Source organism: Eublepharis macularius, chromosome 7 (assembly GCF_028583425.1).
Source record: "Eublepharis macularius isolate TG4126 chromosome 7, MPM_Emac_v1.0, whole genome shotgun sequence".
Taxonomy (NCBI): domain Eukaryota; kingdom Metazoa; phylum Chordata; class Lepidosauria; order Squamata; family Eublepharidae; genus Eublepharis; species Eublepharis macularius.
The window spans coordinates 113,757,288-113,781,591 of NC_072796.1; the positions used below are offsets into that span (position 1 = coordinate 113,757,288).

Sequence of the window (24,304 nt, forward strand, 5' to 3'; positions counted from 1 at the left end):
CATTCTCCCCCTGTACCCCCATCCCTACACTATTTTCTCTTTCCCGTCTTCTTTTGCTTCCTTCTACTTTTAATCTTTTTTCAGTCTCTCCCACTGGCCTTTGACTGACAGAAACCAAGGCTTGGAGGGCTCAGCAATATTATGGTTGCCTAGCAATTCCGAGATGGTTACCAAGCTCTCAGAGAGTGGTCTCATGTGATCTTGGTGGGCATTCCTCTTAAAGTTACAGGCTTCCGCTTCTATTATGGGGGGGGGGTGTTTTGACCCACTAGGTTTGTTTGTTTTTTTTAGATGTCAGATTTTTCTGCTAACGGGGGGCTTCCTTCAGGTTTGTAGAAAAATCCCCTCTATTTGTCCCTGTTGTGTAGATTTTTGATTGACACTCTAGGGACCAGTATGGAATTAGATGCATGATTCTTACAATTATCTACAGGCATTTTTTACAACAATCATACATTCTTTCAGTAGCTTGTGTAAGAGGTATATGTTGGGTCTTGAACTGTTGTCTTCAGTATTCTTTCTAGATGGCAGTACTGTCATGAAATCCCAGTTAACCACCCAGATTCCTCACTTTGTTCTGTGTTTAGGCCATTTTTTTTCATCTGATTGTCTCAGCTCCTATACTTTGTGATTGGAGATAGGTGATACTTACATCAGCCTGTTACAAAGATTGCTTAGGTCTTTGTTCATTTATTTGCTTACTACATTTTTATTCGTCCTTCCTACATAGAGCTTGGTGTGTTGTATGTCGGTCTCCTCTGCTCCATAGAACCTTCACATCAGTCCTGTGAGGTAGGGTAGACTGAGAGAGGAAGGCCAGCTCAAGATCACCCATGGCAGAGTGGGGATTTGAACCTGGCTATCCCAAATTTTAAGCCAACATTTTAACCATTACACCAATCTGGCACTCATTCTTACGTTTTTTTAAGTACCTGGTGGTTAACACATTAGTATAACTCCTGCAAGTACTGTTACAAATAGCTGAAAATTTGCTTTTACACTTCTCATATTTAAATTTTCTCAGGTTATCTTGGATATGAGAACAAATACTTTGTGTTGGAATCCCATGGAAGCTTTCATTTTCACTGCAGCAAATGAGGACTACAAGTAAGCATGAACTCAGTTTTGCTTGCTCTTCATTTAGGCTTCTGCCTTTTCATTTATTCAGGATGTCTGAAAATTAAATTTTTATTTTTGAGTCATGTAAGGAAATAACTTCATAAGTTATAAAGTGGTTGCTACATTCTAAATCTTTGCGATGACTCCCAAGAGCTATGTTAGGTGTACCCAATTGGCTTGTGCATGCCCAGTGCGATTTTTTTCACTTCGAATTGTGTACTCCCATGCCATTATCACCAACACACTTTAAAAGTCACCTTGTTCCAAAAAAGTATGCTACTCAACATGAGGATTATTATTCAAGAAAAATATACACAGTGCCTTCTTTGGATCCAGCTCTTCCTGTGAACTAGCATGCTGGTCCAGGTTGATGAATTTTGAGGCCTTTTTTTTTTATCTGACTGTTGGCACGCTAGCTGCCATCCTGTCCTCAGTGGTTAGATTTGTCAAAGTGCATACATTTGTTCTGGCACCTTTATCTTTGTTGACAAGTCAACAAAAACGAAGATCCTAAAGATTTCTCATACAAGCACATTTTGTTATTCGTCAAAATCTATTGGTAGCGACATGGGTTCTTCTTTCATAATAATCTTGCCACAGCCTCTCAGGTCAATCCAGAATCCAGTTAAACGAGAAAACTTGGATTTAAGGTGATTTACCCTGTGATTCTTAATCCACCCACTTAGAGTTAAGTTCCTTTGAAAGTGGTGAGACTTAGCTTCCACATAATGAGTTCTGAGTAAGGCTGCTGGGGTCATTGAAATTTTAGAGGCACTTGGTTTGCTGAAAAGAATGTTACTTTATTGTGCTTTACTTAAAAGTTATCTCTGGATCTTTGGCCAAGGTTGCAGCTCTCATCATTGCTTAGTCCAAGATGCCAGCAGGGCATACTTTGTTTGGTTGTAATCTACCAGTGGTATACATCTGAGCTATTATATCTTGATTTAGGCTGCAGTGCTAACAGCACTTACTTGAGAGTAAGCCCCATTGAATGAAATGTGTTGGACTTCTGAGTAAAAATTAATAGGACTTCAATGTCAGATTAGATATTAACTGAATTAATAGTTGTACTTCTTAAACATGGAATATGGGGTATATTTATCTACATATTTTGAAAACCTGTATCAGTATTTGAGTGTTAAAATATATAATGGAATTTAGAATGATGTCATTACTGCTTTTCTTTTGTAGCTTGTATACTTTCGATATGCGATTTCTTGACAAGCCTTTAATGGTTCATATGGACCATGTGTCTGCGGTCCTTGATGTGGATTATTCCCCTACTGGGAAAGAATTTGTGTCTGCCAGCTTTGATAAATCTATTCGTATTTTTCCTGTAGACAAAGGTCACAGCAGGTCAGTGATTTTACAGATAAGCTTCTCTTGGGACCCCTCGCCTCCTCTACCACCAATCCCAGCACTCTCATGAACTTACTTAATGTGTATAATGCAATTCTTCTTACAGTCAGTGCTTTTTTCTTTAAAAAAAAAGTGTTGGTAGTCATGATGTTTCCCCTCTCAGACTGAGTCCTTCCTGAATGCACATGTCCCCTGGAAAAAAATGCTGCCGATAGTATTTTGAGAAGGGTGCAGAAGAAACAGATTGTTGCTTGTATTTTTAAAATCTGTGATTACTGGAATTCCACTTTAGCAAAATGATAGCCTTTTACAGCATGTAGGCTAGATCTCTGTTTCTAAAATCTTTTGCTTTTTTTCCTGACTAGCTTTTAGTTTGGTGTCTAATACTGAAGCACAGTTATTTTGGCTGGAATCCTAGGAGGAACTTTAGTCTAGCCTGAGGACTTGTGCTCACCTGGTGGTTTTTCTGTCTCTTTCCCCCTAGTCTATTCACTTTCAAAAGTCTTTTGCTATGCAGCTATGATGGGCTGCTGTTCAACAAACAAGTCCAAGTTACCTTTGGATGCACACAGTTAGTTGAAGAATCTTTGGATCCTAGCCACTGGAATTAATACTGTTTGAAATCAATGGGGCTTACTTCCTCCCTGTCTTTGATGGTCCAAAGAATATGATTGAGGTAATAGACATTTGTGCATGACAGTGCTGCACACAAACAACTCTGAGTAGTGTGGCTATATAGAAAATAGAAGGCTGTCTTTAAAACCCTGACAGAACTTGTCGAAGTTTTCTGCTTCTGGTGGCATAGGTTTCTTAGCCAAGACATATACAGTATGATTAGCATCAGTGCTAATTAGAGCTGTAAACCAAGCTCTGCTAAAGCCATATAAAATTCCTCTTTTAAGCAGTTTTGTCTCTTTGTAGTTCTACCAAAATCACATTTCTCAGGCTGTTTTTATCTAGCAGGTTTCCTTCATAGTTCCAAGGACTCGGCTGCCATGGTTATTTGATGTTCCTAATTAAACCTTAAGTTTGAAACTTGAGAAGGCCAAAGAAATAAGAGAGGCTTTTATTAAGTTCATTGTAAGCCTTTGGCAGCCGAACCAGATATTTGTATGATTAAGTGAAAGAATCAAGTTATTCACCCATATGCTATTGTATTGTTCTTGTCCTCAAAGAGTGAATTTCAAAACCTGTGATGAGAAAGTGGAAGGAAAGAAAATTTGCAAGATTAGCAAAAGAAAATGTTCTATGAAGTTGCATAAAATTGTTGTTGTGGGTTTTCCGGGCTGTATTGCCGTGGTCTTGGCATTGTAGTTCCTGACGTTTCGCCAGCAGCTGTGGCTGGCATCTTCAGAGGTGTAGCACCAAAAGTAGTACCAAAAGGTGCAGAGGTGTAGCACCAAAAGTAGCACCAAAAGTCTTTTGGTGCTACACCTCTGAAGATGCCAGCCACAGCTGCTGGTGAAACGTCAGGAACTACAATGCCAAGACCACGGCAGTACAGCCCGGAAAACCCACAACAACCATCGTTCTCTGGCCGTGAAAGCCTTCGACAATTGCATAAAATTATTTTGCTTTTTAGGGCCAATGAGAGCTTTAAGAAAACTGGCACTTTCAAAGTGTATCCTTTTCTGTTTTAAGATGAGAATGGAATAACTACTACATTACAAATATCATGCACTTTAAAGTATTGAGAGGGCATTCTTGGAGTGGCTGTAAGGAGCTGTCATTGTGTACTAATGGAGGAAGCTCTCGGCATAACTAGTTAGTGGCAGAAAAACAACTAAAGGACAGCTTAGGGCTACATTGACACATAGTATGTAGGGATTTTCACGCCATCAGTTTTACAGAATGTTTGAAGAACTAGTGTGAAATAGTGATTGCAAATCTGAGCTATGAGCCTGGAAATCTCCGTTTCTGATCTTGCCTGTGCTTTAAAATCACTAGGTAACCTCAAGCTAGCCACTCTCCCTCAGCCCCCTCATTTGCATTAGGAAGGTGATACTGTCCTGCCTTATTATGGTGTCTAATAATATATCGAAGAACACTTGAATATATGAGTGCTTGAAAGCACAGTATCAATGACAATGATTGCTACCATTCTAGCAAATGGTAGACTGATTGGATATTGATAGCAATTATTTCCCTTCTCTATATAAAAAGAGCAGTTAATGGGCCTATTTGATATTGAGAGAAACTAAGAGATGTATCCCAGGGTACTGCAGCTCATTTTATATATAGGTGCAGCCCTAGACTGGGATGGGGGCGTCTGGGTTTTGTTGTAGGGCCTCCTAGGTTACTTAATACCTTATTTTTTCTGGAAGTAATAAATGGAACTAAGGATATGTATTACTCGTCGTACTATTCTTTGGTCACATTCCAGTGTTAATTAGAGACAAATTAGACTACTAGGTGCATGAAACAAAATCACTGCGTAAATAGTAATTATAATCTGTAGCTTTTCTGAGTCTCAGTGGTTTAAAAATAAACAGTAGACTTGAATGAAGAAAAAAATATAGGTTACAGTAAAAAGTATAACCCAGTGAAAATAGTTGTAAATTGTATAATATTGTTAAATCATTAGGCAACAATTTAATAAGACTGTGCCACCATTGGTACAATCCTAAACAGAGTTAAACCCTTGTTAAATCCATTGAAGGGTGTCAGTAGGCTTAGATGGGTGTTACTCTGTTTAGTATTACAATGTGTATGCATTTAATAACAACAACATTCAATTTATATACTGCCTTTCAGGACAACTTAATGCCATACTCAGAACAGTTTACAAAATGTGTTGTTATTATCCTCACGGTGAGGGGGGGCTGAGAGAACTCTGAGAGAGCTGTGACTGACCCACGGTCACCCAGCTGGCTTCAGAGGAGTGGGGAATCAAACCCAGTTCTCCAGATTAGAGTCCTGCTGCTTTTAACCACTACATCAACCAAGCTTCCATTTACTGTGTGCTTAAAATTGGAACAAACCCTTTTGATGTAATAAAGTTTCTTGCAACTGTAGACATGGAGACCAACGATTTCACTTAAATCAGTTAATGGAAGCCCAGATAAACTAGCTTATAAGAAACATATCCAACTAATGACATAATTTTACTGCATCTGAGTCTTCTGAAGAATATGCTTTTGAGGGTCTGTTTGCATGACTCAGCTCATGGTAATATTTTTTTTCCATCAGCTGTCTTCTGTAGTGGAAGTTTAGTACATGACATTAGCAATTATATCACCAATTATTTTACAGTGTACTGTGCTGTTTTATATATGCTTATCCTACTATATAACAGGCAAACCGTGTTGCTGACAACTCACTTTTTATCCCCGCGCAGGTGCAGTACGCGGGGATAAGAACAGAGTTGAAGACAATGCAGGTTGCCTTCCTGCTGCCTCCTTGGAGCCTCCAGAGGCCCAGGAAGGTCCAACACAGCTGCGGGAAGCTCTGGCACTGTGGCGCTTGGCCTGCCTCGGGGCTTCCAAGGAGCCCTCCGCCATGGCACCTGAGGAGCTCCACCGCTGTGGAGGAGACTGCCCCCGCTGGGGGAAGGCTCATCATGGTGGCAAAGCCCCCCCCCCCCAAGGTCCTGCAGTGGCTGGGGGATGGGTCTCCCCACCGCCTCCGTTGGGCCTTGGGAGGGCTGTACTGGAGGGGCTGGAGGAGGATGGAGCCCCCTCAATCTGTTCCCCGATCCCCCCCCTCAACTGATGCTGTGGGGGGGAAGCACTGCTAGGGCCCTTTGTGTTTTTCCAAACAACAGGCCTTATTGCCTGTTTGTATTTTGCCTTATTGTATTTTATATGCTTGTGATGTTGTGACCTGCTCTGATCCTGCTTGCAGGGCAGGTGGGCTAGAAGTCTAATAAACCAAATCTATCAAATCAACTCAGGTAATGGCAATACAGTTGAAAGTCTGCTTAGAGTGACCAAATGAGAATGAGCATGGGTTCAGAGATGTGAGAATTGAACTGGTTGTCCGGATAAAGATGAGCCAAAGAGCTGTAAAACCAGTTCTTTAGGGTAGGTTCACTAAGTATGCAGGATAGACCTTACTTAGGCATAATAGACTCAACAATATTTTAGAGTTTGGTATGTGGTTCCTTGCTTTAAAATCGTGGTTTGGATCCAAAGAAACATGAGTGGAGCTCTGCTGATCGAATGGATCCTTCTCTCCACCTTCAGTCTCCCATGCCACCTAAAAAGCTCTTCCAGTATAATCTATGGTTGTATTGTTCTGAAATAGCATTTAAGTCATATTAGGAAGATACAAATAGGGGACCTATGAGGATTTGGTGGGCGGGATTGTTTTTCCTTCCACCCCCCCAGTCTAAAGCTTTCTCTCCCCCTCAAAACTACTTTAACCCTTCCTACCTACTTATCCTTATCTGCCCCATCTGAGTTTTCCATGTTTCTCCTGCAGCCAATCACATTTTATTTATTTCTTCCCATCTGCTGACCATATTTTGTTCCTCATCCATTCGGTTTTATCTCCTTTGCTTCCTTCCATTTATTACCTTTTTGTCTTTCTCAGCTAATACAGAATTACGGAAGCTTCAACAATATTTAATTACTCAAAGTAATTACTCATTGAGTAATTTTGCTGTTTCTTTCTTTAAAGAAAAAGGAGGTCTTAAAGCCCCCAATGTATCTTGCAAAATTTTTAATTTTTTCTACAAACCTGGAGCTTCCCAGTGGGTGGACTTTTTGATCAATGCTCTAGGACTAAATTCAGAATTAGAATATCATGCAATCATCATGCAATTAGAAAAGAAATTGCATGATGATTAATATGGAAGAAAACTTCACTATATTTGTTTGTTTTAGGGAAGTCTATCATACAAAGCGAATGCAACATGTCATCACTGTTAAATGGACATCTGATAATAAGTATATTCTGTGTGGTTCTGATGAAATGAACATTCGTTTGTGGAAAGCTAATGCTTCTGAAAAGCTGGGTGTGGTAAGTAACCTCAGACTCTATTTGTTCTTTCAATAGCCTGCAAAGCAGAATTGAATTAGGTAGGTTTAAAACAAACAAACCTAATATTTAATTTGGCTAACAGTGTAGTCTCATGTAACTATATATTTAGGATTGTACTGTTAATCATCCAGGGGCTTTTTCAAAGGTGAATATCACAGACTTTGGGGCAAGGGTTTCCATAAGTTAGTTATGTTAGTGAGTTGCCTTAAACAACATATAGTTGTGTGAAGAAACGCTTCATTATCTTGTGACGATGTTCATATTTATTGGATGATCCCATGTTCTATTCTTTAGGGAGATCATGAATAATCACTATTCATTTCTTTACCTCCTTAAATCTAATATAAGATTCTATCATGTCCTTCTCTGTTCAGTCATCTTACTTAAGCCAAACTCCTCCTATCCACCTTACGTCTTTTTTTCTTTAGGCCTAATGCTCTACTTTTCATATTTTTTGTAGCTATCTTTTTTTGGGAGGGTGGGTACCATTCAGGGTGGATTTGATTTCAATCAAACTGATTTAAATCATGATTTAAATCACAATTTAAATCACTGGTCATTAAGGCTTGATTTAAATAATAGTTTTCTACATAAAGACTAATTCTTGCTGGTATAACTTTAATATGCAAGTAGATGCCTGCCTTACCGATAGGTAAAGGAACTTCATTAAAGTATTCCCAAACTGGGTCTCTTTTACGGCCTGCTGCCATTATAGGTTTTTTCCTCCAAGGAAAGAATGTGATAAACCTCAGGTCATACACACAAAAGATCCAAAGACTTGTGCAGTATTGTGCTCAAAATGTTTCACTTTCATTTTGTACTGCTTGCCCCTCCCTCCTCACACTTAGTTTCTTCTTGTGCAGATCTATTCCACTCCAAACAATCAGAAAAATATTGTTTCTATTCATTGAACTTCTTGAAACTTAGCACTGAAGGGGTTGATTCTGTCTTCATAGGTTTGTAGAACAATAGGATTAAGGTCTTTTTCTCAACTCTGTTCATGTTATAACATTTTTGCTGTGAAGAAGAGGCATGTGATCTCTGCTGAGCTGACACAAATTCAGTTTTGAGAACTGCAAAACCAAGCATCTGTGATAATATCCTGTAGGCAGAGAAACTGCCCAATAATCTTACAAAAACCTCTGGAAGAGCATGACATTGTGAATGGATTAATGGAATTTATTTACCAAAAAAATTAAACATATACAGCCTTATTCTACATAATTAAAAACTAACCTTTATTTCATGATGGAATAACCTTTGGATGGTAATATATTTTCCTCAAAAAGCATTTTATTTTAAAAAATCCGATTTAAATCAAAAATATCCGATTTAAATAAAAAAATCCGATGTTTTTGATTTTTTTAAAAAAATCATTGATTTTTATCCACCCTGGTACCATTGTCAACTCTGATATCCTTTTTGGGGGAATGGTATAACACCAAAACTGCACATGACAGTTCAGATGCAGGTACACCATAAAATTACAGTATAGAATAGTCATTATCATAAAATTACACTATAGATTAGTTATTTCCACATAAAGTAGACCTATATTCAGGGACTTCTCACAGCAAAGTAACACATATAAATTACTCTAGTGAAATCTCCAAATATGAGTGTAATTGAGTCAATTAAATTAATAAGATAAAATTAATTTTGGCTAAGTGACTTTATTGGCTGGTAATATGTAATTTGATAGATTTGCCTCTGAAGCAGGATTCTGAGACTTGTTAATACATTTATATGTTCTCAGTGTTCTCCAACAATAGTTTATCTTCCAAGGTTTTCAGGCGTTCACATTTAAGTGTGTCCATTTGAAGATTATTTGACTTCCATGCTGTGGGTACTGAAACTCTGTATTTTACTAAAACCTCCTCAAGCAGATATATAGAGATAGAGATTACTAATTTTCTAAATAAATAAGTGCTTCCCTTGGTATAATGATTATATAGTGTTGTACAAAATTGAATTCCATACTGAGACATAGGAAAAGTGGCAATTTATTTTGAGCATTGTTCTTAGTGTCATGTGGACATGGTGACTGAATGTGGTCAAATTGATATGGAAGATCTGATCTGAATGTACTGGTGTCCTGTTCTCTAACTGGAGATCAAGTTCCTTATAAACAGTTTTTAATATGATTCATAATAATAAACTTTGGGTTGGCTCTTCCTTAAAATTTCTGCCCTTGTATAGGAGGAGTGATTTTCACTGATTCCTCCCTGCTGCTTTAGTCTCTCTCAAGCTGTTCCTGGAGGTTCCCATCCACCTGGAGCAGCATTTTTGGTGGGGGTGGGGGTGGGGAGTTACAGAAGGCACACTTCCACTGACAGAAATCCTTTTATCCATGGATTTTGTAAGTAAGATCCAAGGATCTCGAAACTAGAGTTATCAAGCTAAAATACTCTATTAAATTCTCATGTGAAAATATAAAACTAAGAGCAGAAATTACATAGATTGGGGAGGATCAAGGAAATGCACTTGGGTAGCAGTGTGGAAAGAGACACTACATTTTGAAATATAGGGGCAGCTGACAATTGAACTTTGAAGCATGGGTTAAGCTTAACTAAAGATCAAAGTTTGCAGGATATATATAGTTTAATTTGGTTTTCTTTCTTTCTTATGCCTAGTTAATAGATATAAAGGGTTTTCCATGATCTGATAGGTTGGAGAAATCTTTCCTTTTAGGAGTGGCGAATCAAGTCTCAGCAGAAGTTAGTAGGCTAGATGAATAGTAGGGTGATCATTTATCCCTGTGCTTCTGCAATGTCTCCTAATATTAAGCTTCTAAAAGAAAAAATGCAAGAATTTTTATAGTGAAAAAATGGATGCAAACTAAGTAAAACCATTATCAATAAAGAAGAGCTTTTAGTGACTATAGTTTGATCATTACAGAATTCTCCTTTATCAGACTTGCACTGTAGAACTTCACTTGATATTCTGATTGGGGTGTAGGTTTCAAGGCTGATGAAAGTTTGTTTGAATGATAGGCTGTACTTTGATAATGGGACTTCCCAAGTTTTCAGCAGTTCTAACATTCATGCTTTCTTTGCCTCATTAATATATTGGCTGTTGTAACTCATTTCATAAAACCAGTGCTACGCTCAAGCAAAAACATCTCTGCAGGAGCCAAAGGCACTTACCATGTGTACAGTGTACTGTCTATTAAGCCAGTGATATTCTGAGTAATTATTGTGGTGGTAAATGAAATCTAGTTGTTGATCACAGGAGAAGTTGGCTTTTTAAAAGGTCAGTTCTGGTGCTTGTGTTACAGTAGTATAATGGTAAATGGAATTTTTTTTTTGGATTGCAAAGCATGTACTTTGAAATAATAAAAGAAATTACATGTGCATGTTACATGATTTTGAAAAGTAGCCTAGCAGATAATTTCTTCACATAGAAATTGCTGCCAAGATGCTTTAATTACTGTGGTATTGTATTGAAACTTCAATTCCCCAGTCTAAAAAAAATGAGTAGTACCACTTCAGGCTTATCTTAAGCAGCCCAAAATATACACAAATGCCCTGAAAAATAAGTAGGGAAATATCCTCTCCCTGCCCTCAGACAACTAAGATTACCACTCTTTTGCTTTGTGGGATTGCCCCTGCACCAGATGGCAGATTCTAACCTTAGGGAAAAGCTAGTCTTTTCAAGCTACTTGCTCAAGTACGGTGATTCAACAGCATTGACCATAAAAGGCCAAGTGTATTAGTAATCCCTAAGACCCAAGTCACTATAAACAGGAAGCTATAACAGGTTACTCAGTGACTAGTTAGAATATTAGTGCACTCATGCTGTTCTTAAGCTTTCCTTTCCCTGACAAGGATGCCATGCTGTGAATTGGTCTGTCTTTCACTAACTGCCTATGACTGATTTTTTATGACTCTGCAACAAAAGCTGATTGCTAGGACTAAACTAGTAGGAGGCTTGAGTTGGGCTGACAGCTATTTTGAAAAGTACAAAACTAAATTTTGTAGCCTAAGACTGTAAATGGCCAGTCTTTTGTACTGATGATGATAAAACCTCATTTTCATTATCCTCATGTCTTGTTTGCTAGTGAGTTAATTACTTGGTAGTGCAACATATTCTTGGGAAGAGATTTTGTGTATTCTCTTTGGCCTTTCTCTACCTGCTAGGTTGTCAACAGGCTGTGTACGCAGACTTCGCTGATTTTTTAAAAAAATGTTTGCCCTCATCTGCCTCAAATGTCCACATGGAGTGTACATCTACAGAGAAGAGAGTATCTGTGATGGATGTTCATTGTGTAATAGGGCCCTCTAAATGTATTGTAAATATCAGAGGCAATCCATGTCTAATTCAGAGATGTGTACATTGTGACTGCTCTGCTTCTAAATATCATGAGAAATTTATTAATGTATTTTTAAAGAGGTTGTAAGCTTCTTGTGGTTAATCTGGTTAAGTGTGGTTAATCTGGTTAAGTGATTGGGCTGCGACTCAGCACTCTGCTGATTTGGGTCCCACTATTGCCATGAGCTCAGCAGGTGGCCTTGGGTAAGCCACTCCTCTCCGCCCTGCTCTCCAGCTGTTTTGTGGGGATAATAATAACACTAACTTTGTTTACTGCTCTGAGTGGCCACTATTAATCTGCCTAGAAGGGCAGTATAAAAGCACACTGCTGTTGTTATGGCTACCGTGTGCAAAATCAGGGATGAAAATTTTGAAATAGAATGGCAGACAATGACTTATGCAGCAATTCATGAATGCTGTGCATTATAAATTTACAAGATTTTGCTTGCAGAAAGGGCACTACAGTTTTAAAAATAATTAAAATAAAAGCCTTTCAGTAAGAGCACATTTAACATACTGATGACTAAACCAGCTATTATAGAATGTCTCAATTAAATGAGGAGGGCAAAATATTTCATGTAACTATTCAGAATTATTGCAGTAATGGTGAAATAGGCTTAATTTATTTTCATATGAGCACTAAAACAAATGGGACACAATATATGTATTCAGGGCCTCGAAGGGTGACGCTTCTTTCTCCCTCTCCTGACTGTTTTATTGTTAAGTGCTTGGCAGTCAGGTTTTCCAGACACCTTACATTCTGACTTAGTAAGCAAAATGCTTTTTCTTAATTGATTGGAGTAATTCCTTTATATAAGAACCATTTCAGTAAGATGTCTTTCAAGGAAAATTAACTGTTTATGATCTTCAGTTAACCGTGAAAATAAGCATGTAGGTATTGAGAATAGGTATTGCTAGATACTCCCTTGCAGTACAGATTCAGAACCCTCCCCCCACTGTTCTAGGAAGTAATTGGACTAATGAATTTTTCAGTGAATTGAGCTGATGAAATCTGAATTTTGTTGAGTTGAGGTATTGACTCAGCCAGCTAATAGAAAATGCAGAGAAAAATATGGTTAGGCTAACATTTGTACACTTAAATGTTGGTTTGAGTTAGACCGGTTACCTCAGAGAAAGTAGGGACTAAGGGTTCGATCCTGTGTGGTGGTCTAGTCAAGCTTAGTTGTATGAGATTTTAGCAAAAACATACCAGAATTTATCTCACAAAAGACAGTTTGCGGTTCAGGTCCAGAGTGCCTTTCCCTCTTCCCTTCCCCATGTTATTACATATAAAGCCATATAGGCCTTTGTGTGTGATGGGTATCATCACAATATTTGACCTTTTCTTCTACTTGTATTTTTGACAGCATCTTATTTGCCCAGGTCAGATAATGTCAAAGCCGTAGTTTAGGAATTCGGCAAAGATTGCAGGCTAATAAGCACTGTCCCCCTGCCCACTTCACCAGCGTGGCATAGTAGCTAAAGAGTCATATTAGGATCTGAGTTCATTTTTGTCATGAAACTTGAGGGTGACCTTGGGCCATTCTCTCTCTTCCAAATCTACCTCACAGAGTCTGTGAGGATAAAAGGAGTAAGGAAAACCTTTTTCACTGACCTGAACTCCTTGGACAAAGAGCAGAATAAAAATTGATAGAAAGACTTACTACTTTTGACATTAAGTACAGCTGTCCCCAATCTGGATAAAATAAAACTGGATGTGCTTTCAGAAGACTTCTTTAAAAATTTCCGTTACATATGACTATTATCCTGGGTTAAAATTAAACTTGGATACACTCCTAAATTCTTTTTGAGAATTGTTTTGAGCCTCCAGGGTTAGAGCAGCTCATGTTGGAAAAAAAGGGGGAAATAGGGAAGGATTTTCATGATCTCAGTCCCTAAATACTGGTTTCAGCATTAAAACTGAACCAGAGCACAGTGGGCCTAATAATCTGGATCCTATTTTATTCCTCTCAACCTTGACCATGTCCCCATAGCACTTGTTAATCTTTGTTCTATTGCTGGTAAATAGGAAATTGGTCATTCAAGGGAATGATAATTAACTCCGAAGGGCTGAAAATGTGTCAGCTGATCAGTTTCCTTCCTTTATTCAACTCGAGTTCTCAGAAAATCTTGAGCATCGAAACATGATTGAAGTGTAAAGTCTATAGGGTTTCCCCCCCTGCACTATGTGGGATTGTCCAGTTTAACTCTAATAGTTTCCCACTTCTGATATTCCACACTTTGTAAGAACTTTCAACTACAGTTCTGTGCCCAGCAGCCAGCACATTGAAATGAGATTTCCTGCACAACTACAATTTAAAATAATTGTAACTTTTTGAAATATATTGTTACCATTTGTGAAGTGTTAACACTGGGCTTTATTTGTGTAGCTTAATCCCCGAGAGAAAGCGGCTATGCAGTATAACCAAAAACTGAAGGAAAAATTCCAGCACCATCCACAGATCAAACGTATAGCTCGCCATCGTCATTTGCCAAAGATCATCTACAGCCAAGCCAAGGAGTTACGCATCATGAGAGAAGCTCGACGGCGAAAGTACACATTTTAATTTTATTTTGTTCATTTCCATGCTCTGTTGATCCTTGTCTTTAGTCAAGCAGCTTCACTACTGAATAGAGTTAGAGAGACCTACTAATTCTTAAGAGCAACACAGTATGTAGTAAACTGGCTAGGTAGACTTCGGAAGTTCTTCTAAGGAAGTTTTTTAAAAAACAACACTGGCTAGGAGTCTATTGGGAAGGCTTTATTTACTTTATTCCTTTAAAGGCAAGAAGTTAGATAGCTCGTTGGTTACCTTCCAACCCTGATTCTGTATTATTATTTATTTGCTGAATTAAGCAATTGGATTGACTAAGTCAGTAGTGTAGAAAAAATAGTCCAGATTGGTAATGATTACCATGTAGAGAAAAGGCATAGAACAGAAGGGGGTCGGTCCCTCTGTAAGAATCACAATAGATGATGATTTTAGAAAGAGTTGGGAAATCTTGAAAATCTTCAATATTTTGTGGGAAAATGTGTTAAATCATTTAAAATTAGTTTGTCTTAAAGCTGCTGTCTAGCCTGTGACAAGTCGGTGTTCGTGTGTGTTTGTGTGCAATGAAATACTTGTGCTGCTAAGCTATTGGGCAGCTAGGATCTTTTTATCATTTAGAGTTAAGATTAAAAATATCATTTGATCTTTCTTATTCTAGGGAACTGAACAGACGGAAGCACAGCAAGCCTGGATCTGTACCACTCATGTCAGAGAAGAAGAAACATATTGTGGCAGTACTGAAATAATAGTTTACATGGTCACCAAATTTTAGTGTTGTGTTACAGAATGCAGTCCCAAGATTTCCCCTTTTTAAACCCATGATCATTTGCTACTGTTAAATTACCCATTTCTGGAGATTATATAAAAAAATCACTATGAGAACTTGTGTCCAGTCTTTTTTTTATGAGCTCCCTGCATGAATTGAATAGCTGCCCCAAACCTAATTCTGGGCACTGAATGCAGCCACTCCGGCAATCTGGCAGGTGGGATGCACTTCCTTTAGTTTGTGAGAGTGAAAGCTTTACCTTACTGTAAGGCCTTGGCTTTCCAGCCTCTGGCTTCATTCTAGGGTGTACTAACGCCCAAGTCATGAATTCCATACTCAGCTTGAATAAAAGTATACCTTGTTAGCTTAAGGAGTGTTGCAAAGCATAAAGCATTCACAAACAGGCAACATACATTAAAATAAGAAAATCTTACTGTTGCTATCTAAAAGTCTGCTGATCTAAAAACTCAAGAGCTTGCTACCTAAGCATCTCTGGTTGGTATCTATTTGTTGCTCATCTGACCCATCTGGTAAAATACATGCCCCCTCCATGCCTAGTTGGTCTGGCATATGAACATGCCAAAGTGGAATGAATAGAGAAGAGGACTGGGTGAGCTGAGAAGCCATCTTTTCTAGAACTCAGTGTATCACCTGGCAATTCAAGACCCAATCAGGGCCAAGCTGTTAATTAGCATTTTAACTATGAGAACAGCTAGGGAGGACAGATAAAGTCTGAGAACAATCTCCCACGGTAAAATTACTGAGGAACTCAGAGATTACTCTGCAGGTGTTGTGGATTAGTTTAACCAGCATATTTTAAAGTTAGGCTAGAGCCTGAAAAAACTTAACAGTTCTGAACCAAAGTCGAGCCATCTTTACATGAATTCCAGCTTTAACTGGCAACTTCCTTACACTCCCATGATCTGTTGCTCTTTTGGACTATTGGTAACCAAATTTTATATGGCTTGAAAAAGATAGTTGTTTGTGCTGCTACTCATTCAAGAAGAAATTGAACTACCTCTGTGTTTGCCATATTGTAGAATGTATAAGATTGGGTTGTCATTTCAGAAACCATAAGCAGTATTCTCATTGCATAGTTTAGCAAACCAATATCCCACATTTCAGTATACCACTTAGCAGAGAACATTGCAACAAATCCCCTAATGTAGACTTTAGGCTGTTTTTCTTTTCCACCAAATGAGAAAGAATAATCAAACCGCAAAGTCCCTGGGGGTGATCGCGTCCCAGCAACCTTACGTTCCAAGGCACCATTCCACTCGGTTCCAGCCTTACCAGCCCCCATACCAACCGTACCACCAACGTCAAGTGCGATTCCCCTACCATCAGCCCTACGGTCAGCGGTCTTACTCAGCCCCACATCGGCATGCATCTAAGAGGTCTTCCCGGTCTAGAGGGAAACATAATCAGCCTGCTTCTCCGAAGGCCCCGGCTTCAGGACAGAAGTCACTGTTCTGACTAGACAAGGATGCTACCCAGTGGGTCGCTCGACACTGTTCAGCTTGCTCCGTTTCTGGACAGGCTTTGTCCTTTTCTGCCCGTTTGGCAATGTATTACTGATGACTCTTGGGTCCTTGCAATCGTGGCCCGTGGTTACAAGTTGTTGTTTGTTGAAACCCCCCCTCTTTCTCTCCCTCCACGTTCATCTAAACCCTGTTCTGATGTTGTTCTGCATAATAATGTTGTTGAGTTACTTAACAAAGGTGCTGTTCGTGAACTTAATCTCTCAGAGTCACCTTATGGGTTCTACTCCAGATACTTTCTGGTTGACAAAAAAGATGGAGGCTCTCGGCCCATATTAGACCTTAGGGGTCTCAATGCCTACATTAAGGTCCAGAAATTCCGAATGCTGACCTTGGCAAAGGTGATAGAACTCCTGGAAGTGGGCGTCTGGCTCGCCATCATCGACTTAAAGGATGCCTATTTCCATATGTCCATCCATGAGGGGCATAGGAAGTACCTCCGCTTTCTTTGCGGAGATGCGGTGTTTAAATATACAGTTTTGCCCTTCGGGTTGGCTTCGGCCCCCCGTGTGTTTACAAAATGTATGTCAGCTGTGGTGGCGTTTCTGAGGTCAATGGGGTGTGTCATCTACCCTTATCTGGATGACTGGCTCCTAGTGGGGCCGTCTGCAGATTCCCTTAGGGATCACCTTGCCCTCACCATGTCGGTGTTCTCTAGATTGGGCCTCCTGGTTAATTTTGACGTCACAGCCATACTGTTCATTGGGGTCCACTTTGACTCCCCCTCAGGGAGAGCGTATTTACCCCCTGATAGGCTGCTCAGGTTAGTCTCCCTGGCGCGCCTTTTTATTTCTAACCGATACCGGTCAGCCCTTATGGTCCAGACCTTACTTGGTCTCATGGTCTCTACTACTGCTATGGTGTTTTTTGCACGTTTGCGTATGAGGCCTTTGCAAAATTGCTTTGTCCGTAAGTTCAACCCTTTGACAATGAGCCAACATCAAAGGTTCTCTATTCCCAGGCCGGTCCTTAGGTCCCTGGACTGGTGGACGATCCCCCAAAATTTGTCTGCAGGTTGTCCATTTGGCGCCTTTGTGGCTGATGTCACTGTCTCCACTGACGCCTCTACCTTAGGCGGGGTAGGGCGCTGTGGCACCTTGACAGCCCAGGACACTTGGTCACCAGCTGAAGCTAACATGCATATTAATGTGTTAGAACTTCGAGCGATCCGTTACTCCCTTGCTTCTTTTACAGATGTGCTTCGCAACAGACGGGTTCAAGTCCTTTCGGACAACACAACAGCCTGTTACTACCTGCACATGCAGGGAGGAACGGTCTCGCTCAAGCTCTGCACAGAAGCCACAGCTCTCTGGAACTGGGCCATAGACAACAATGTCCTGCCACGGGCCATACACATAGCGGGGGAGTTCAACACCTCGGCGGATACGCTCAGCAGTGTTCCTGCCACAGCATGAATGGTCCCTCAGCCCTGCTTACCTCCTACCGATTTTCCACCAGTGGGGGTGTCCGCAGGTCGATCTCTTTGCAACGGCCACCAACAGGCGAGCTCCCATGTTCTGTTCCCAGGCAGGGTTGGACCCTCGATCCCTGGGGGACGCATTCCAGATTCCCTGGACTCCAGGGTTCTTCTACGCCTTCCCGCCTACCCCTCTCCTGCACAAGGTTCTCTGCAGGATCCGAGCCCTCAAGACCCATTGCATCCTGGTGGCCCCACGCTGGCCCCGCCAAGAATGGTTTCCCCTGTTGCTCTCCCTCTCCCAGGGACGATGCCTGCCACTGCCACCTGTTCCGGACCTGTTAGTCAGGGACGGGATCTGGCATCACGATGTAGACGTTCTGAAGCTGGCTGCCTGGTTCCTGCACTCCCCGGAGTAGCCTTGTCTTCTGGGGTTCTCCGGGTCATTCTGAATGCCCGGAAGCTGTCCACCAGGGTGTCCTACTGTCGAAAGTGGTCTCGCTTCTCCTACTGGTTAGCCCCTAAAGGGATTTCCCCCTTTGTCTGTCCCTTGCCCCTGATTTTGGACTACCTCCTGGGTCTGCATTCCGAAGGCCTTTCCTTTAACAGTGTGAAGGTGCATATGGCTGCGATCTCTGCTTTCCACAAACAGATTGAGGGGAAAACTGTTTTCGCCCACTGGCTTTCAAAACAGTTTTTGAAGGGTCTATTTAAGTCTTTTCCGCCTAGGGCTCCACCTGTTCCTCAATGGAGCTTGCCCTTGGTCCTTTCCCAGCTGATGGTCCAGCCCTTTGAGCCGCTGGCGACCTGCCCCTTGGCCTTGCTGACACAGAAGGTGGCCTTTCTGGTTGTGGTCACGTCTTCTAGACGGGTTGGGGAACTATGCCTTCTGCACTGACCCCCCATTTTTGCAGTTTTTCCCTGAGAAAGTTGTACTCCACACCAGTATTGAATTCTAACCTAAGGTGGTGTCTAAGTTTCACTTGCAACAAAAGGTGATCCTTCCTTCCTTTTTCCCAACACCCTCTTCCCCGGGGGAACAAGCATTGCACACATTAGATTTGAAACGTGCTTTATTGTACTATTTGCATGGGACCAAGAGTTTTAGAAAGTCATCCTCACTGTTCCTTTGTTACTCTGGCTCACGTAAAGGACTTGCTGCTTCTGCTCAGTCCATCTCACGTTGGATAGTGTCTGCAATTAAACTTTGTTACCGCCAAGCTGGAGTGCAGTGTCCTTTTTCATTGACTGCCCAGTCCACTCGGGCTCAAGCCGCTTCTGCTGCCTTTCTTCGTGGCATCCCTTTACAGGACATCTGCCAGGCGGTAACTTGGTCTACGCCAGACACCTTCATCAAACACTACTCTGTGGATGTGAATGCAAGACGAGAATCAGCTGTTGGCATGGCTGTCCTGCATTCCTTATTTCACTGATCACTCACACCCGCCCCCATTGGTGAGTAGCTCGCTATACTCCCAATGTGGGGCTGCACAGAAGAACGACGACAAAAAACAGGGTTTCTCACCTGTAACTGTTGTTCGTCGAGTATCTTCTGTGCAGACACACATTCCCTCCCTCCTGCCCCGCTGTGAGTGCTGTTTTTCTATATACTTTGCTCTCCGGCGGCTCAGTTGGACTGAGGGAATGGTGGGGCCGCTTGCTCTAACAGCTGTGTTTTTGGAGGGAACGCTACCGCGCATGCAGGGTGGAGCTGAGCATCCCCTTTAACAACTCTAAAAGCTAGGATAATCTCTCCGCGGCTGGCCTGCGCCTGCGCAGTCCTAATGTGTATCTGCACAGAAGATACTCGACAAACAACAGTTACAGGTGAGAAACCCTGTTTCTATAATTGTTAAAACACTCTTATTGAAATTATGTTACTACTAACTAAAAATCCAGAGCTGCTTCACATGTACAGGGGGAAGTGTTCCTTCAAGTTTGTGGGTACCTTGTAGTGAACCTGGGGCAGATGAGCACTTAATGTAATTACTTCAAAATTAGAGTACAGCTATTAATTCCAAGTAACAGTTGGTTGCTGCATTCTTTTCTGGCTGAGATTTATAAGCCATTCTCAAGGGTAGTACCATGCACAGCTGGTTATAATAGTTGAGCCTTGACATTATTGTACTGTAGCACAGTATGGCCAGGTTAAAGGAATCCAGAAAGGAAGATCGCTCACAAGCCAAGTGAAGATGGGGAGGGGATGAAGAAGCATTCTTGGTGCATGCTTTTTCAGCAGAGGGACTGAGTCCAATAAGGCAGCTGTTCTCATAAAGGAGCCTGCCAAGGAAAGACTCTCCCAATCCTTACCAACGAGCATCATCTCCATCTTACTTGGTTCAGTTCGTTCAGTCTAAGCTGCTTGACAGTACATAACCAACACTGGTTTAGAACGGAGGCAAAGAATTATATAGCTTGGGGTCATCTCATTTAAAGATGCATGCATGGGTGATGGCACTGAATCCTGTGGAACTCCATACATTAAGGGCTCAACTTATTCCTGATTTTCCTAGCAGTCAATCCACAAATAATTGGAATCAGTTTGGGTATGGTTCTTCTACACATTTATTTATTTATTTTTATTTATTTATTCAATTTATATACCGCCCATCCCCAGGGGCTCTGGGCGGTGAACAGTTAAAATCGATAAAAACAAAAACTAAAATCAATATACAAATAATAAAACTAACAAGGTGCAGTGGTGGGGAGAACCTTCCCCACCCCAAAGGTGGGAGGCCGACATGGCACTGCCCCCTTCAATCACCAAACGCCTGGCGGAACAGCTCTGTCTTACAGGCCCGGCGGAACGATAATATGTCCCGCTGGGCCTGGGTTTCCATTGACAGAGCGTTCCACCAGGCTGGGGCCAGGACTGAAAAGGCCCTGGCCCTGGTTGAAGCGAGGCGGGCTTCCTTAGGGCCGGGGACCACAAGTAAATATTTATTCGCTGATCGAAGCGATCTCCAGGGAACGTACAGGGAGAGGCGGTCCCGAAGATATGCCGGTCCCAACCCACTCAGGGCTTTAAAGGTAAGAACCAACACTTTGAACCTGATTCGGAATTCAACCGGAAGCCAGTGCAGCTGGCGCAGGACAGGTGTGATGTGTGACTGGTAAGGTATACCAGTCAGGACCCGTGCCGCCGCATTCTGGACCAGTTGTAGTTTCCGGATCAGGCCCAGGGGTAGCCCAGCGTAGAGTGAGTTACAGTAATCTAGCCTGGAGGTGACCGTTGCATGGATCACTGTAGCCAGGTCCTGGGGCGTCAGGTAGGGGGCAAGTTGCCTGATCTGACGAAGATGGAAAAATGCAGACTTGGCAACCGCCGTGACCTGGGCCTCCATCGATAGGGAGGCATACAGGAGCACACCCAGACTCTTTACCACTGGCAAAGTTGCCAGTGGTGTCCCATCCAGGGCAGGGAGCTGGATCCCAACATCTGGCAGCCCCCATCCCAGCTGCAGGACCTCCGTCTTCACTGGGTTCAATTTCAGCCTGCTCTGTTTCAACCATGCCGTCACCGTCTCCAAAGCTCTGGCCAGATTGTCTGGGGCCGTGTCTGGCTGGCCGTCCATCAACAGAAAAAGTTGGGTGTCATCCGCGTAGTGATGACAACCCAGCCCAAACCTCCGCACCAACTGGGCAAGGGGGCGCATATAGATGTTAAATAACATCAGGGAGAGTATCGCCCCTTGGGGAACCCCGCACACCAAAGGGTGACGGGGCAATAGATCTCCCCCAAGTGCCACCCTCTGTCCCCGACCCTGGAGAAAGGAGACCAGCCACTGTAAGACTGTCCCCCTAATCCCCGCGGCTGGCCAACAAATCATAGTCAACCGTGTCAAACGCTGCTGTGAGATCAAGTAACACAAGCAGCGCTGACCCGCCTCGATCCAGATGCCTGCGAAGGTCGTCTGTGAGGGCAACCAAGGCTGTCTCCGTCCCATGGCCAGGACGGAAGCCAGACTGGAATGGGTCCAGGACTAGAGCATCATTCAGGAATTCCTGCAGTTGTACCGCCACCGCCCGCTCAATCCCCTTGCCCAGGAACGGGAGGTTCGACACTGGGCGGTAACTGGACGGGTTGGTGGGGTCCAAAGATGTTTTTTTCAGGAGGGGCCGCACTACCGCCTCCTTTAACACTCCTGGAAAAACCCCAGAGCTCAGGGAGATGTTAACAATGGCCTCCAAATGGTCCCGTAGCCCCTCTGAGCTGGCCTTCACCAGCCAGGATGGGCAGGGGTCCAGAGGACAGGTGGTTGGCCTCATCCCCTGCAGGATCCTGTCAACATCGTCCTGAGAGAGCAGTCTGAAATGGTCTAATACGGACCCAGAAGACGGCCAAGGGGTCTCCAGTTCCCTTACTGTATCAACAGTGGGTGGCAGGCCATGGCGAAGGGACAAGATTTTACCCGCAAAATAGCTCGCAAAAGCCTCGCAGCCAATAGTTGAATTAAGAATTTGGTGGTCTCCCTGAGAGAGGGAGACCAAGGACCGAACTGTTCGAAATAATTGAGCCAGGCGTGAGCTAGCGGACGCAATGGAAGCAGCAAAGAAATCCCTCTTTGCTGCTTTCACTGCCACCTCATAGGCTTTCATAAACGTTCTATAAGATGTTCTTGCCTCTTCGTCGTGCCCCCGCCTCCACACTCGCTCTAGTCGTCTCAGAGACTGCTTCATCTGGCGAAGCTCCTCGGTAAACCAAGGAGCTACCCGTTTGCGGGCTCAGAGAGGATGGCGGGGGCAATAGCGTCGATGGCTTCGGAAAGACGGTCATGCCAATCATCCACCAGCTCATCTAACGTACTGCCAGGGGGCATCGGATCCCGCAGAGCCGCCTGGAAACCAATTGGATCCATAAGCCTCCGCGGGCGAGCGTAAATCCGCTCACCGCCAACCCAGGAAAGGAGCGGTATGCTCAGACGAGCCTTCAGAACAAAGTGATCTGACCATGGCACTGCATCATAGGTATCCAGGACCACCATCATCCCTGCCCCAAAAATCAAATCCAGCGTGTGACCTGCTTGATGCGTGGGAGCCGAAACAAACTGGGAGAGTCCTAGGGCCACCATGGAGGACACCAGGTCAATGGCCTGCATGGAGGCATCGTCGTCAGCATGGACATTGAAATCCCCGAGAACCAAAAGTTTCGGGAATTCCAAGGCCCAGCTGGCCACCGCCTCCAAGAGACCAGACAGGGAAGATGCAGGTGCAGTAGGCGGTCGGTACACCACGCATATTGCCAACCTCTCCTCGGCGTCCAACGCTAGGCCCACACAATCAATGCCAGTAACTTTTGGGGTGGGGAGTGGTCTGAAGGAGAAAGACTCCCGAATGAGCAAAGCCACGCCTCCCCCCTGACCACTTGTCCGGGACTGGTGGAGGACCATATAACCTGGGGGGGGGGCTAGTTCTTTCAAAGCGACCGTCTCACCCTCCCTCACCCATGTCTTGGTCACGCAAGCCAGGTCCACATTCAATGCTGCAAGATAATCTTGCAGCGTTTTGGTCTTATTATTTATGGACCTGGCATTGCACAGTGCCAGTGTCGGAGAGTGGTTTAATATCCTAGCCCCACAACAGGTATATCTTGGGATGAGACGCAGATTGGAAGGGCACCGAGCCCTACCATGTCTCAATGCCCTTCCCTTCCATAATCTGCTCCCACAACCATACCTCCCGCGTCCCCGGATCACTGGGATCCCCGACCCCAAGCCGGCCTTCTCACCAATGATCATAGTGCTAACCCACCACCCTCACAAAATCAACAGCCCACCAACTATCACAGACTAAGCTATCAAACATACACAAAACCCCAATACCCTACCAAATTAACAACATAGACTACAATAACTAACACACACAGTATAAAAACAATAAACAGTAACAAGGCGAGCAGTCCCCTAGCAGCAGTCTTATAGGCTGGAGCAACAAGGGGCGGGGCCAGGCAGATCACCCTCTCTCTGCTTTTTTTTACAGATGTGGAGTCGATTTATTTTCTTCCTCATACACCTTAAATAATTAGGATTTTTAAGCAAGGGTGTTGTTGTCATATCGGCATCATAGCATGCATGCCTTTTTATTTTTTGTGCATGCTTATATCAATATATTAATATAAGGGCTGAATTTTCTTAAAGATTAAAAATGAGCATATTGCCAGTCTTTACATGTGGCAGCTTAAAGGGGAATCAGCTCCACCACCCATCCCTAATCCCCCTGTGGTCCAAACCTGAGCACTTCAATAGAGCCAATCTAG

General features: G+C 42.7%; 1 protein-coding gene across 2 annotated transcripts in view; it reads left to right on the forward strand.

The window, feature by feature from the left end:
* The window catches only part of DCAF13 (DDB1 and CUL4 associated factor 13), a 30,294-nt gene extending 15,088 nt beyond the window's left edge, over nucleotides 1-15,206 (forward strand). For both annotated transcript variants that reach the window (XM_054985003.1, XM_054985004.1), the window contains 5 exons: nucleotides 1,025-1,107; nucleotides 2,311-2,475; nucleotides 7,305-7,440; nucleotides 14,163-14,326; nucleotides 14,983-15,206. In XM_054985003.1, coding sequence (XP_054840978.1) covers nucleotides 1,025-1,107; nucleotides 2,311-2,475; nucleotides 7,305-7,440; nucleotides 14,163-14,326; nucleotides 14,983-15,070 — 636 coding nt within the window. In that variant the 3' untranslated portion in view covers nucleotides 15,071-15,206. The remainder of the gene's footprint in view (nucleotides 1-1,024; nucleotides 1,108-2,310; nucleotides 2,476-7,304; nucleotides 7,441-14,162; nucleotides 14,327-14,982) is intronic.
* The last annotated feature ends 9,098 nt before the right edge of the window (nucleotides 15,207-24,304 follow it).